Here is a 13317-nt window from a genome sequence, read left to right as displayed (position 1 = left end):
AGTCTGCAGTCTACAGACTTCACAACGAAATTCAAGTTTTATATGATGGTCGTCTATATGTACTGCCAAATGTGTAGAACATTATTATATCACGGAGCAAATGCTGAGTTCATTTACAGCGGGCAATCAAATGTTAAATGAATATGTTACTCTCATTTTTTAGTTTACTAGAAATATTCACGCATTCGTCATTTGTTCAAGTAAGATAGGAGCACAAAGTTTGATTTAACTGGTTTATTATTATTGACCATGTTGTACAAATATTATGTTTCATCTTAGAACTAATTTATCCCTCAAACGATTTTACCTGTGAACATTGATTAGTAAACGATTTTTCATTACGTATGATTTATACATATAATCAAAAACAAGTATGATTTGGTTTCAAAAGCAGTTTACGCGTCGCGCGTGTACATTGCAAATCTTATACACACATTAAATTTCGCGCGAATTCACACGACTGTGTTGTTGTATATAATTTCTCAGGTCTCTTCAAGTTTACTGCTGTGTATTAATTTTCAGTGTGTAGCTGACTGCTGCGTCTGTGTGTGTACCTCGAGCTATAGAAACAACACACAGACGTTAGTGATCGTTCAGCCTTTATATATTACCGATGATATACGCAGTACCTAAGTAGCTCATTTGAAAAATTCACACTCCTTTTGCGAACTTTTGTCAGCTAACTCAGTAAGTGCTATTCATTTTACCGTGCGAATTCTACTTGGTAAAACGTTTGCTATTCTTATGTCTGTAGTTCTTTTTCCATCGGATATAAATACGGCTCTCGCGAGCGAGCGATTGAAATTTCAATGTATTGTTAGATAATACTGTGCGAGTTCGAACTCGTTATTAATAATAAGTGCTTATTATCTAGTGTGATTCGAAATTTTTATTTTGACAGGGCTTTCAAGAGCAACACGGATTTTCTTCGTTGCCTTGTCATTGATTCTGGGTTGCAAGTGCCAATAACTTATAAAAGTTCTCCTATTTCGTCATCTCTCTTGACAAGGAATTAAATCTTGTTAAGTGAAACATCATGGAGACCAAAAAACCCAATAGAGCAAGATTGAAGCTTAACATGAGAAGACCTCCAGAACCTGTGGAAACGTGAGTTTGATTTAAATTTTTTCAAAATTTAATCTTTGTAGATTATGGTTAATAATATACATATTTAATTCTCATTACTTTACCTCAAACAGTGCGCCTCCAAGAAAACTTGATAAAAAAGCAATAATTGAAGTAGGTGATAAGAAGTTTGAAGTGCATGCAGATGATTTAGATATAATATGTAACTTGGGAAGTGGAGCGTATGGTATTGTTGACAAAATGAAACACAAATTAAGCGGAACCACTATGGCAGTAAAAGTAAAAATTTCATCTGACACAAAATCTTCTGTTTAATATTTTGATATGACTATAATAATTATAATTACTTATTAATAATATAGCGAATCCCTGTAAGTTACAATCAACTCGAAGAAAAACGTTTATTGATGGATCTGGATATAACAATGAGAAGCTCTGCCTGTCCGTATACTGTTCAATTTTATGGTGCACTTTTTAGAGAGGGTGATGTCTGGATTTGCATGGAAGTAATGGACACAAGTATGGATAAGCTTTATGATAAAGTATACAACAATGGTCTCAACATACCAGAAGATGTTCTAGGAAAAATAGCTTTTTCTGTAAGATATCTATTTGATTAGATTTAATCATTAACAATTCACAACATTTTTTAACATTAAATTATTTTTAAAATTCATTAGGTTATTAGCGCTTTGCATTATTTGCATTCAGAATTAAAAGTAATTCACAGAGATGTTAAGCCCAGTAATATTTTAATCAATCGCCAAGGACAGGTGAAGATTTGTGATTTTGGAATTTCAGGATATCTTATAAATTCTATAGCTCAAACTATTGACGCTGGCTGCAAACCATATATGGCAGTAAGTAATAAATATTCAAAATTGCTCTTTAAATGTCATTTTTTTCATTTTTTAATTTTATTCTAAATATTTCCTAAATACAGCCGGAAAGAATAGATCCCACTGGAGATCCCTCACATTATGACATAAGATCAGATGTCTGGTCTTTAGGAATAACACTTTTTGAACTAGCTACTGGTAGATTTCCTTATGACAATTGGGTCACAGTATTTGATCAGTTAAAACAAGTAGTAAAAGATGATCCTCCAAAACTGCCAGAATGCTGTTTTACCCCAGCTTTTGAAGAATTTATCAATAAATGGTATGTTTAACTGTAAATATCATCATTTATTTTAATTATTAAGTAATTGTAATTCAATTTTGTGATTATAGTTTGACCAAGGACTACAACATGCGACCAAACTATGTCCAACTTTTGGAACTAGAATTTTTAAAAAAATACGCAACAAAATCAGTTAATGTTGCAGCTTTTGTACAAGAAATTTTGTCATTGAAAGATCTGTAGGTTATTTGAAAATGAATTTTAAAATTATTAGGTCCTGCTAAGGAATAATCAATTAAATATGTAAATTTTTATACCATTATTGTAATTCTTTTAGAGCATTTACTGCCTGATAATTTGTCTCATGCTAACTCACACATACACATGCATGAAATAATATTTTAACGATTTCTACATTAGAAATTAATTATAAAAATTTCAATACTGTATAAAGCAAATATAAAATGTCTAATAATTGATATATTCATGTGCCTTGCATGAGTTGTGCGATGGTAACATAGTTTAAACGATAAAATGATAATAAAAATGCAATATTTTTCAATAATTTTTACTTTGTTTATTTTGTTAGATACAATCCAATTGTTAAATTTACCGATGTTTATCTCCAAGGTTTTCGATCTTTTAAAATCATTATAGACTCATACATTTGCCTTTTAGAAAAATTATAGGTAATGCCGTTCGGAATTCGTCTCTCTTGCACAACTTGTACTTTTCTAAATTCCGGTGGCTTCGAGGATCTATACTGTTGATATACTTTGCTAACTTGTGATACTTTTGAGCGTCTGTAATCGTTGGTAAATTTTGGCACTGTGAACGAACGACTCGGGTAATTATTATACGAAGCAACAGGGGCAGGGGCGCTTGGTTTCACAGGATAATACTGTCTCTGTGGAGAACTCGTCAACGTACAAGTTTGTATTGCCTCTTTACAATACTGAATTTTCTTACGTAGATGTTCCAAAGTTCTTTGAAAGTCCGTCTCCCGCTCGTTTTCTGCGTCGGAGTAACTGGTTGAATTATCCGAAAGTTCGATCATGGGAAAATCAGCCTGCGAGCCCATGTCCTTTCGTCTGATCGAAAATTCACCAACGCCGATCGATATGTTCTCGATGAGGCCTGAACTGGACAATTTGGAGAGTTTTTCCGATTTTTTTACCCACTTTCTTCGGACTTTGGTCCAATTGGGCCTCAAACGGAGATTATAATTTGTAATTTTTTTTTGCGATGAGTTTTCTGTATCATATTCTAGACCCAATTTTGGGTAATTAATGTCTTGCCCATTTTTATTTTTCGAAAATTCATGAAATAGATCATTAAAACATGCTTCTAAGTTAAAATGATCTACTCGACATATATCGATGCCCGAGACGTCAAATTTTACAAATGGTTGTTGGCAAAAATTTAAGAATATAAAATTATTTTCATTGCTCAGCGTTAAAGGATTGAAATTATTTTCCCACATATGTGGTATGGTAGGCTTTGCAATGCGAGTTAACATTTTACAAGCTCCATTTCCAGACTCTTGAAATATCTCAAAGCCATGGTCCGTACTCATTTTTATTGGAAAATCTACACTTTCCATTAAAAAACTATTCAAATGTAGATTTACATTTTTCGAACGATATTCTTGAATTTCGTTTGTTTTTTTAATTTCAAACGTAAGAGTTTCAAGTACTCTCTGCAAAATTTCTTCGAGTAAAATTATTATTTGTTGTTTGTACGAAGAAACATGATTGGCAATATCTGTTTTTTCTTTTATTTCTAAAATAAGAGGCTTATTTTCTCTTTTTAAATTTTCTTTCCGTAGGATATTAATATCTTGGCCAAGCAATGAATTGTCATTAATACCAAGCGTTTCTGATATAATATTCACGTAGTCTAAAATCATATAGTTTTTAGAAATATACATTAGGAGCGCAGTCATAAATTCATCTGTATTTACTGAGACTCTTTCTGGTACAAATTTAAAATTTTTTATGACCAATTTTTCTTTTTCTGAAAATTCATGAGTGCAAATTTCACATTTTAATATCAATAATCAATAATGTGATCAGTAATGTATAAAATTTGATAACTCACCTGAATGAATCGTCAAATCGTTTGGCATTTTATCTAATTGAATTTGAAACATTTGGTAGATATTTTGACAATTATAATCATTTTCTTCGATACTTTTTACTTTTCTTTCTCTATTGAAAAGAAGTTTATATGATTCTGACATTGCACGTAGGGCATGGTATTCACTACAGGATTGCTCGATGATTTGATGAAATTTTTCATATAAACTCATAACTTTTTTAAAAAGCCACAATTGATTTTTTGCTTTCATTTGATGTTTTGAATTACATATTTTTTTACATTTGTGCAATGTTTTCAATTTTTTATCACTAGTTTGTGGACTACTAAAAACCGGTAACTTCATAGTTTTAGAATTTAGACTTAGCAATTCCATGTTCATTTTACGAATTTTTTTGTCAAAATCTTGATAATCATTCAACAGTTCCAATGGTTTATGGGTGTGCTGCTCAAAATACAAATTAATATTTTTCAATGATTTTTTATGATTAACAGTAAGTAATGTCCCTCACCTCTTTAAGGTTACTCCGATATTTCTCACATATTTTGTCAAATCCAAAGTTCATGAATGTCGATTTTGCTGTAGCCATTTTAAATCATATTAAATTTGTACCTAATTTAGTATTTCTTATAGACTTTTTTACAATTTTGATTATTTTGGGAAAAGGAAAAATTGTTGTTTTTTCTTAGTTTACTTGAAAATTTTTCGAGATCAAAAACAAAAGTGATTCAACGTCATGCCGCAACGCATGCAACATTGAATCAGGCTCGAGAAATGTAAATTAGCTGCCTGTACAATTTAACAGTCAAAATTCTTAGTATCAAATTCGGCGGAAAATTTTTGGTAATAATTTTTGCAAGATGGACGAGAAGAATAAGACGGTATTCGACCCTCCGATAAAGCCGCGGTATTTGCCAGGCGAAGTAAGATCGCGCGCATGATTGACTTTGACTTGGTTATAAATGCAAAAGTGCATAAAAATTTGCTCAAGTTGACTTGTACACGGCACAGGTGAAACCAAACGCTCTGATCAAAGATTTCAAGAGCTACAAGAAGCACCGGTTGAAGGTGGCCAACGCGAAAGCCAAGGTGGACAATAAAGCGCCGAAATTCGATCTGGACGTCTATTACAACAAGGAGAAGCTGATGGTCGACATCGAGGTGATAAAGCGCAACTACAAGGAGGTCTTCGAGGTCACGAAGAAACTCAACAAAATAGCCGTGAAAGGAGGCAAAGTCGACTGCTGGAACTTCGAGTACATAGATCGGGGCGATTTGCGGCCGTATCAAAAGTCGATCGCCAAGCAGATCGAGGTCAACAACAAGCGTCTGTACAACAATCTCGAGGCGTTGAAGGAGAAGAAAAGCGAGTTCCATCCCCGTGTGATGTACAAGCGCTGGAAGCCTTTGAAAGAAGCCATCATCGACAAACAGAGGTAAATGACAATTGGTCCGTAATCAGCGGCTGGTGCATCAATTGCGTCGAGCGACTCGTGCAGATTTCCCTGGCCGAAGAACATACCTCGATACCCGTCGATCAGCCACTTGGCGGCCGGAGCAGCAGCAGCAGCAGCAGCAGCGAGGAGAGGAGCCGAGGGAGATTCGGAGCCCCGGCCCCGCTGCTTCTTCGATCTGGAACTGGAGCACGGCAACGTCCCGCTCGGCCGAGTCGTGTTCGAGCTGTACGCCGATTACGCGCCCCTGGCCTGCGCCAGCTTCATCGCCTTCTGCCAGGGCAGCCATCGAGGCCTGTCCTATCGGGGCAGTCCCTTTCACCGAATAGTCTCGGATTACTGGTGCCAGGGCGGCGACGTGACCAAGTTCAGCGGCGTCGGCTGGGCCTCGATTTATCCGAACGACCGGATCTTCGAGCCGAAGGAGCTGAGCTCGGGCCTGCGCCACACTCGTCCGGGTGTTCTGTCGACCAGTGCCGCCGATGGCTTCGATTCGAGATTCAATTTGACGTTCCGGCCGTTGAAGACCGTCGACGACAGGTGCCTCGTATTCGGCAAAGTCGTCAAAGGCATGCACAGCGTCTACAAGGCAAGTCCCAGTTATTCAAACTGCTCCCGGGGAGAAATAAATCACAATCATCTTCTCCGCAAGCAGATCAGTTCTTACGGCTCGAAATTCGGTAAACCGACGAGGAGAGTCATCGTATCGAATTGCGGCCTTCTGCCGGCCCTGAAGAAGAAGAAAAAGTCGATCGAGAAAACGAGCCAAGTGGCGTCGAGTAGGCAAAATCACACGCCCAAATCGGCTTGATTTAGCCCGCGAGTCTGTGCGGCCTCCGACGGTGGCAGAAGGAAAGTCACGCGCAGGCGCCACCTCACCTCGCCCATTGTGTCAGCTGCCGTCTGCTGCTCAGTGCTCTGCAACTGCAGCTGCTCCATGCATACTGCTGTATACGTCTGTATCTATATACACTACTACTGACTACACACTCTTGACTTCTTATCTCATCGTGCAACTCGATTCAATGGCCAAGTGAGGCTCGTTTCGACTACTGAGTGTTATAAAAGTGAGATAATAAAAAAAGCTCGACTAGAAACACGTCTCGAAGAGGATAATGACGTGCTACCTGCTTCGCGAGCAACGTCGTCGTCGTTGTCAGAGTCAGCAGAACCGATTGTCATCCTTGTCGTTGTCGTAGTCGTCGCCGTTGTTGTGAATGACCAGCAGCTATTTACACAAACGCCTACACGCTCAACATGCGCCGTCATAGCTGAAACTCCTCGACGACTCTCGTGATTTTTTTTCCTAGCTGGCGATAAATCAAAGGTTCGAGCGCGTCGACGCTCTTCGATGCCGTCTTCTTCTGGTGTTTTCATAACTAGTTTGTTTCATCCTCAGCGACAATTAGAATGTCGGCTAGCAGCGATTCCGAAGAGTTCTTTGATGCGGAGGAGGACATAGCTGTCAAGAATAGTACCAGGTATGCTCATTTTAACCATTTATTTGCCTATCGTACCATTGTAATAGCCCTTGAATTTGATTCAAATTCAACTCGATCACACATTTCGTTTATTATTTCGCTATACTTGGAAAACGATGCATTCGACTTTCGAATTAGTGGTTTAAATAGATCACCAGATTTTTTCGGCGAAATCTTAAATTAGCACATTTGCTCATGAATATGCAAAATAGTGACATAATGATTCATGTATGTGTACTATTTATCATGTAAACTTACTTTGCATCATACATTATACATTGTTGTATTATTTGTAGTCGCAAAGTCAAACAGAGAGAATCTCTTGAACCAGAAAATCAAGAAGAAAAATTTTCTACGCCCAATGCCAAAGCTGATGAAAATGTATTTGTCAAGCCAGCGGATCCTAAACCAATTAGTGTTGAAAGTAGTGAAAAACCATCTACCGATGGATCAGAACAGAAAATTCCTGCTGAAAAAAATGTAAGCATATTTATTTTTTTTTTTTAACTTTAAACTAGGTATTATAACAATCTTAACTTTTAATTTATTTTGTAGGAAGAAGAAACGAAAGGAGCTGGTGCAGATAAAATAGTTGGTAGAAGAAAATTCAGAGAGTTGAGACAAAGAATGCAAACTGAAGAAGATGATATTCTTGTCAACAATTCTCCACCTGACAGTCAAACATCTTCTATAGAAGGCGTTTATCCAACACCTTCAAAAACATCTCATCCTTTCAGAATAATCGAGCATGATACCCTGAGTTTGCAAAGCATGACTTCTCTTGGTCGGGTGGGTAGAATATTATCCGGGACAGCTGATAATACATCACAAATTGTGCCTCCTGGTGTACAAATACCTGCTTCATCCACTGTACCAGTGAAAGACACTCAAACAACAGCCATACCCAGTGTTCCTAGTAAAGATGAAGATAATGCTTCCGACAAATTATCTGATAAATTATCGCAGTCTTCAAGTGTCATGACTCTATCTGGTGATGCTCTTAGAGAGCCATCATTAAGTGGAAAATCTGATCAGTCATCCTCGTCTCAATGTGATAAAAATACCATTTTGCAAGAGCCTGATGTTATAGCTAGCACTAAGTCAAATGGCAAACCTGCAGCAGATGCCCAAGCAAATATTAATAAAAAGCCTGTGGCACCACCTCGCCGCAAAAAGAAGTCTAAAACTCAAACACCAAATGACTTAGTTGTAAGTTTTTGAATTTGAATCAAATTATTGTTAACTCAATTACATTTCATCAATAACCTTACATTCGTATATTTTTAGCCTACAAATAAGGAAGTTGTAAAATCAGCATCAACTTTGCCCAGTCCAGCCAGTACTATAGAATCAATTACCAGAGAATTTGAACATTCTCTTGACATTAAATCTGCCACTAAAGGACAATACGTAGTTAAACCTCAAGACGAAGATAAAACGAAAGCTGAAGGTCCAACAAAAGAAGAAGTTGAAAGAATATTGAAAATGAGGGCTGAATTCATGAGTATGAAGTCTAGTGATAAATCCAATAGCAGTCCTATCGGCTCGACATCCAGTAGTAGTATCGGTCGTCATTCTTTGGGACCCAGCAGAATTACTCCACAAGGTACGCGAGAAAGGCGTAAATCTGCTGGTGATCAAGATTTGGTTCAACAATTGAACATGTTCGTGAGAACGAGAACTGATTCTGGAAAACGCCTTACTGACATGGTAAAGTATAGATTCAAAATTTATTTCATTTATCGCGAGTCATTGTTTTACTTGGATTATAACGTGAACATTTTACAATAGGAAATATTGGAGCAAGTGACCGTGTTGAATTTGGACACTGGCGAGAGAGTGCCGCTGAGCATAGCTGAAGACAAATTACCCCAATGCATCAATCCTTTGTCACTTCACATTATGAGGCTAACGTCCGAATACATAAGTAACACGAGTCTTGATAAAGAGAAGGAAAGCGATGAGGAGAGTGTCGATAGCAAAATGTCGAGTTTACCTCCTGACGAAGACGTTAGCATCGGTCGCGTCCGAAAGAAGACTCAGAAGCTTAAGCGCTTCTTCGGCAGTACAGTGAAAAAAACCATGGATAAGGCCAAGTCCATTGCTCAAGAAGTGTCGCACGCCAGGCACAAAGAGGACGTTGTCGATATCGTCAATGAAGTGTACCCTGGTGAACAACAGCTGATCAAACTGAAGGCTTCAAACAGTCACAAAGGTCCCTACGACTTTTACAGTTTGCAGCATGTGCAAGACATGAGCGGTGAACACGTCGGTCCAGTTTGGTGCATGAAATTTTCAGCCTGCGGCCGACTGCTGGCCACCGCTGGACAAGATAAAGTACTGAGGATTTGGGTTCTTCGAGACGCCTTCACATATTTCCAGGACATGCGTACCAAATACAATGCCGAAAAAGTCAGTCCAACGCCTTCGCAAGAGTCTCTGGTGTCGCAACAGTCAATGGAGGATCCTCAAACTTTGGCGAACGCTCTAGCCGAAGCCGAGAGCAGCAAAGGGCCTTTTATGCCCAAGCCTTTCTGCACCTACACCGGACATACATCGGACTTACTAGATGTTTCCTGGTCAAAGAATTATTTTGTTCTATCGTCATCGATGGACAAAACAGTGAGTTAAAATTTCAGATTTTCGTTCTTGTTTCAGATACTTGAAGATTCTAAAGTATTTCTTTCTCAGGTTCGACTGTGGCACATATCCCGAAAAGAATGCCTTTGTTGTTTTCAACACATAGACTTTGTCACGGCAATCGTGTTCCATCCCATTGACGATCGATACTTCCTTTCGGGCTCCCTTGATGGTAAATTACGACTATGGAACATACCTGACAAAAAAGTGGCCGTGTGGACCGAAGTCGACAGTCAGACCAAACTTATTACTGCGGCTAACTTCTGTCAAAATGGAAAATTTGCTGTCGTTGGCTCTTACGATGGTCGCTGCATTTTTTACATCACAGATCAATTAAAGTATTACACGCAAATACACGTGAGATCGTCGAGAGGAAAAAATTCCATTGGTAGAAAAATCAGTGGTATCGAACCAATGCCCGGCGAGGATAAAATTCTCGTTACATCAAACGACAGTCGAATCAGGTACATAACTTTTCGCAGATAAGAGATTCATTTAATACCATTGCTAAAGAGATACGTAAATTTTATTTTACAGATTGTATGATTTACGCGATTTAACACTGTCATGTAAGTATAAAGGCTACGTAAACGTTAGCAGTCAGATCAAGGCAAGCTTTAGTCCCGATGGCCAATACATAGTCAGTGGCTCGGAAAACCAGTGCATCTATATTTGGAAGACTCACCATGATTACTCCAAGTTCCCAAGTGTCCGTCGCGATCGCAATGACTTTTGGGAGGGCATAAAGGCCCATAACGCCCTAGTGACGTGTGCCGTGTTCGCTCCTAATCCCGAAAGTATTATCCGTCAGATCGAGCTCCGAGAGCAGCAGCTCGAAGCTAAAAATGCTGCTGCAGCTGACGCGGACGGGGTTTCCGTCAAAGAGACGGCCAGCTGCAGTGGTGTGGACGTGTCCACGCCTCCACTGGACCCCGTTGTCGAGCAAAGAACCAAAGGTTGCGGTGGTCACGTACTCGTCAGTGCCGACTTCAACGGTGGAATCAAAGTATTTTTGAATAAAACTAAGCCAAAGCACAGCTCTTTGCCTGCTTCCGCATTAGCTTGAAGTGCAAGTTCACTTCTGCTGGTTTTGCGTGCAGGTTCTTATATTCTTATGCGACTTTCTAATTAGAGGCTCAAAAATTTGAAGAAAAGTTTGAAATATCTAAAGAAACGTAAAATTGTTAATATCTATTAATTTATAAATTAATTTAAAAAGTTTATTAATCATTACTTGTAAATTGAAATTATTTTATTTGTTAGATTAGACGCATACAGTGTGATTCACTTGGAATATTAGTCCTAGTATTTCGTTGAAACTGCAGAAATAATTAGAACACGCCTTTTTTAATTAAAACAGTCGAACTAGAAATGTCCATTGAGAAAGTAAACTACTGACGATTATGCAGAAACTACGTAAAAATAGTTACTCATTTTGCCGGAGCTTTTAAAGCCATCCAAAATGTCAATTGTATTATGCAGATAATAGAAGAAAAAGAGCGAGCACAGTATAATTATGTTTGCAATGAACTGTCTTTCTTTTTTTCTTCTATATATCATGTATCAGCCATAATAAAATTCTCTTAAAAGGGAATCATTTGATACATTTGATAAATCCGATATATTGATGCATTTGGTGAAACATTCATAAAATACTGGTGCTGTGAGAGAGTTGATAGATATACTATTGTAATCCAAGTTACTTATTCGACACGTTTGTTCAAAGAACTTCAAATTGTACGCAGTATATGAATATTATGATATCGATTACTTAAATTGAAAAATGTTAAAATATATTTTCAGCGAACTTCCAGTAAATTGAGAATGAAATTACAGTCACGTTGTGACATTTTTATTTTTAAATAGATTTATATATATCTATGTGGTATGTATTTTGCATTTGCGCGTGAGTATAAAAAGTGATTCAAAATATCGATTTGTAAATAAAAAATTATTAATACACATCCGAATAAGGAGAAAGTCTAGAGTGAAAAGAATGAAATTTTGTAAATAAAAGTATTGAATAGTTTCACCCATTCGAGGCGAGTGCGAGGCTGTAAAGTTGCACAAATTAGAATTGGTTTGTAGTTTTTTTTCAGGCTAACCACGAAACAGTGTATAGTTGAGTTCTACTAGGTGTACCGTAGTATTTGTTTTGCGTGAATTATATATACTATATGTGAATTTTAAACCCGGTGACATAAAAAATTGACATTATTTAATAATGATTCGATGGAACGAGTGCTGAATGCTGTACATTGCGTTGCTGGACGAATATAAAATATGTAATTACGTAGGAAAGACATATTTGTTTGGAGTGTATAATACTAATAAAAGATGGCAATATACTTTTAAAAGCTGAACGTTGTTTATTTAAAAAATGCCCTCGTCAAATGTTCACGCGACGATGAAAGAAAAACAGAAAAAAAGTGCACTCGTGAAGAAGAATGGGTTGCGCGTGACTGCGCGTGTATGTACATAGAGATGAGCGTAAGCGCAGCAACATCCGGTGCAGCTCGCTCTCGTACAACATGCGATGTACAACAAGGCGCAGGTGAATGGGGCCCTGTTCTTAGGCTTTAATGCGACGTCATAGGCACAGGCGCGCGTGCACGAGAATCTCATCTTTCTCTCTCTCTCGTTGTGACGCGTAAGCTGCGCGCATAGCATATTAGTGGCGCGGTCGCTCGGTCAGTCGGTCGGCCCGGCGGCGGTCCTCATTTCGCCGCGTAGTATACTCCACACGACGACGAGGACGACTCGCGCTTACAACACACTCGATTACGCGTTTATTGTCAATTTTTTCGCCTCGGAACTGTTTCGATCTTTTCCTCCTTTTTCCCCTCGTTCTCTGTACATCTCTCTTTCCGCAGCGCATTTAATTTTATTGCGCGTTACGTTATAACAACGCTTACGTTTGGCAAAAGTGATTATTACGGAGTCTTTAGGTTCTTACGGAGAAACGGCTCGGAATAATATATATCTATAGAGATAGACGTTGCAATGGTCGCGAACGTCGGCAATAGTTGCGTTCGTCAATCTATCTTTATAGATCTTGTTTTTTCTGCGACATTACGGGTCGATCGAACGATGGATTATTGCATTATTACGTCGAGGTTGCACGTCGTGCACACGTACGCACATTGCGCTCGGTTGAAGAAACAGTAAGTATTTCGGTACGCTCGGAGCGCGGCTCGCCGAGCAAACGAGTTGGCTCGTGTTTAACGATTATTATTTGAGCTGCGGGGACAATTCGCGAATAGGCAAACAGGCAAGTATGCGGCCCGCAAAACGACAGTGAGAGAAATAAAAAATAAAAATTCCAATCGGACGTCTTTCGTCGCGACGCAGCTGTCAGAATATCGTAAAATTCACACCCATTTTGCAAGTCTCGCGGACTGTTAACGGTACTTTAATACCCTCCTCGCGTTGATTC

General features: G+C 38.3%; 4 protein-coding genes across 5 annotated transcripts; 3 read left to right on the top strand and 1 right to left on the bottom strand.

Moving 5' to 3' along the window:
• Positions 1 to 493: 493 nt before the first annotated feature.
• On the top strand, positions 494 to 2773 carry LOC106648396 (dual specificity mitogen-activated protein kinase kinase 6). Of its 2 annotated transcripts, none has more exons than XM_014365275.2 (7): positions 494 to 687; positions 902 to 1107; positions 1200 to 1365; positions 1449 to 1685; positions 1767 to 1946; positions 2030 to 2247; positions 2319 to 2773. In XM_014365275.2, exons 2-7 carry the CDS (start codon positions 1037 to 1039, stop codon positions 2449 to 2451), a joined length of 1005 nt encoding a protein of 334 aa, XP_014220761.1. In that variant the 5' UTR covers positions 494 to 687; positions 902 to 1036; the 3' UTR covers positions 2452 to 2773. The 2 variants fall into 2 exon arrangements, with proteins under 2 accessions (XP_014220761.1, XP_014220762.1); XM_014365276.2 differs by lacking the exon at positions 494 to 687 and adding an exon at positions 727 to 811.
• A 323-nt stretch (positions 2774 to 3096) lies between these two features.
• On the bottom strand, positions 3097 to 4948 carry LOC106648141. Its single transcript, XM_023458638.1, has 5 exons — positions 4818 to 4948; positions 4402 to 4750; positions 4309 to 4341; positions 3178 to 3345; positions 3097 to 3125 (listed from the first exon to the last, which is right to left on the bottom strand). Exons 1-5 carry the CDS (start codon positions 4893 to 4895, stop codon positions 3097 to 3099), a joined length of 657 nt encoding a protein of 218 aa, XP_023314406.1. The 5' UTR covers positions 4896 to 4948.
• Positions 4949 to 5166: 218 nt separating this feature from the next.
• LOC106648140 (E3 SUMO-protein ligase RanBP2-like) lies at positions 5167 to 6589 on the top strand. Its single transcript, XM_014364820.2, has 4 exons — positions 5167 to 5229; positions 5318 to 5742; positions 5806 to 6349; positions 6416 to 6589. Exons 1-4 carry the CDS (start codon positions 5167 to 5169, stop codon positions 6569 to 6571), a joined length of 1188 nt encoding a protein of 395 aa, XP_014220306.1. The 3' UTR covers positions 6572 to 6589.
• A 105-nt stretch (positions 6590 to 6694) lies between these two features.
• Positions 6695 to 11975, top strand: LOC106648215 (WD repeat-containing protein 44). Its single transcript, XM_014364924.2, has 7 exons — positions 6695 to 7241; positions 7538 to 7721; positions 7797 to 8450; positions 8529 to 8951; positions 9033 to 9863; positions 9933 to 10345; positions 10419 to 11975. The coding sequence occupies exons 1-7, from the start codon at positions 7171 to 7173 to the stop codon at positions 10945 to 10947; spliced, it is 3105 nt and encodes a 1034-aa protein (XP_014220410.1). The 5' UTR covers positions 6695 to 7170; the 3' UTR covers positions 10948 to 11975.
• The last annotated feature ends 1342 nt before the right edge of the window (positions 11976 to 13317 follow it).

The sequence above is a fragment of the Trichogramma pretiosum genome, unplaced genomic scaffold, assembly GCF_000599845.2.
Source record: "Trichogramma pretiosum strain Unisexual culture from Peru unplaced genomic scaffold, Tpre_2.0 scaffold24, whole genome shotgun sequence".
NCBI lineage: Eukaryota > Metazoa > Arthropoda > Insecta > Hymenoptera > Trichogrammatidae > Trichogramma > Trichogramma pretiosum.
This window is presented reverse-complemented; position numbering and strand designations above follow the sequence as displayed.

Excerpts from the sequence above, each read along its gene's own strand:
- LOC106648215 (XM_014364924.2), top strand. The coding sequence starts at position 7,171 with ATGTCGGCTAGCAGCGATTCCGAAGAGTTCTTTGATGCGGAGGAGGAC. Across the intron at positions 7,242-7,537 it reads GCTGTCAAGAATAGTACCAG|TCGCAAAGTCAAACAGAGAG; the intron begins GTATGCTCATTT and ends TATTATTTGTAG. Across the intron at positions 7,722-7,796 it reads AAATTCCTGCTGAAAAAAAT|GAAGAAGAAACGAAAGGAGC; the intron begins GTAAGCATATTT and ends TTTATTTTGTAG.
- LOC106648140 (XM_014364820.2), top strand. The coding sequence starts at position 5,167 with ATGGACGAGAAGAATAAGACGGTATTCGACCCTCCGATAAAGCCGCGG. Across the intron at positions 5,743-5,805 it reads GCCATCATCGACAAACAGAG|ATTTCCCTGGCCGAAGAACA; the intron begins GTAAATGACAAT and ends CGACTCGTGCAG. Across the intron at positions 6,350-6,415 it reads GCATGCACAGCGTCTACAAG|ATCAGTTCTTACGGCTCGAA; the intron begins GCAAGTCCCAGT and ends CTCCGCAAGCAG.
- LOC106648396 (XM_014365275.2), top strand. The coding sequence starts at position 1,037 with ATGGAGACCAAAAAACCCAATAGAGCAAGATTGAAGCTTAACATGAGA. Across the intron at positions 1,108-1,199 it reads CCTCCAGAACCTGTGGAAAC|TGCGCCTCCAAGAAAACTTG; the intron begins GTGAGTTTGATT and ends TACCTCAAACAG. Across the intron at positions 2,248-2,318 it reads GAAGAATTTATCAATAAATG|TTTGACCAAGGACTACAACA; the intron begins GTATGTTTAACT and ends TTGTGATTATAG.
- LOC106648141 (XM_023458638.1), bottom strand. The coding sequence starts at position 4,895 with ATGGCTACAGCAAAATCGACATTCATGAACTTTGGATTTGACAAAATA. Across the intron at positions 4,342-4,401 it reads TAGAGAAAGAAAAGTAAAAA|ATAAAATGCCAAACGATTTG; the intron begins GTATCGAAGAAA and ends AAATTCAATTAG. Across the intron at positions 3,126-3,177 it reads AAGAACTTTGGAACATCTAC|TTCTCCACAGAGACAGTATT; the intron begins GTAAGAAAATTC and ends TACGTTGACGAG.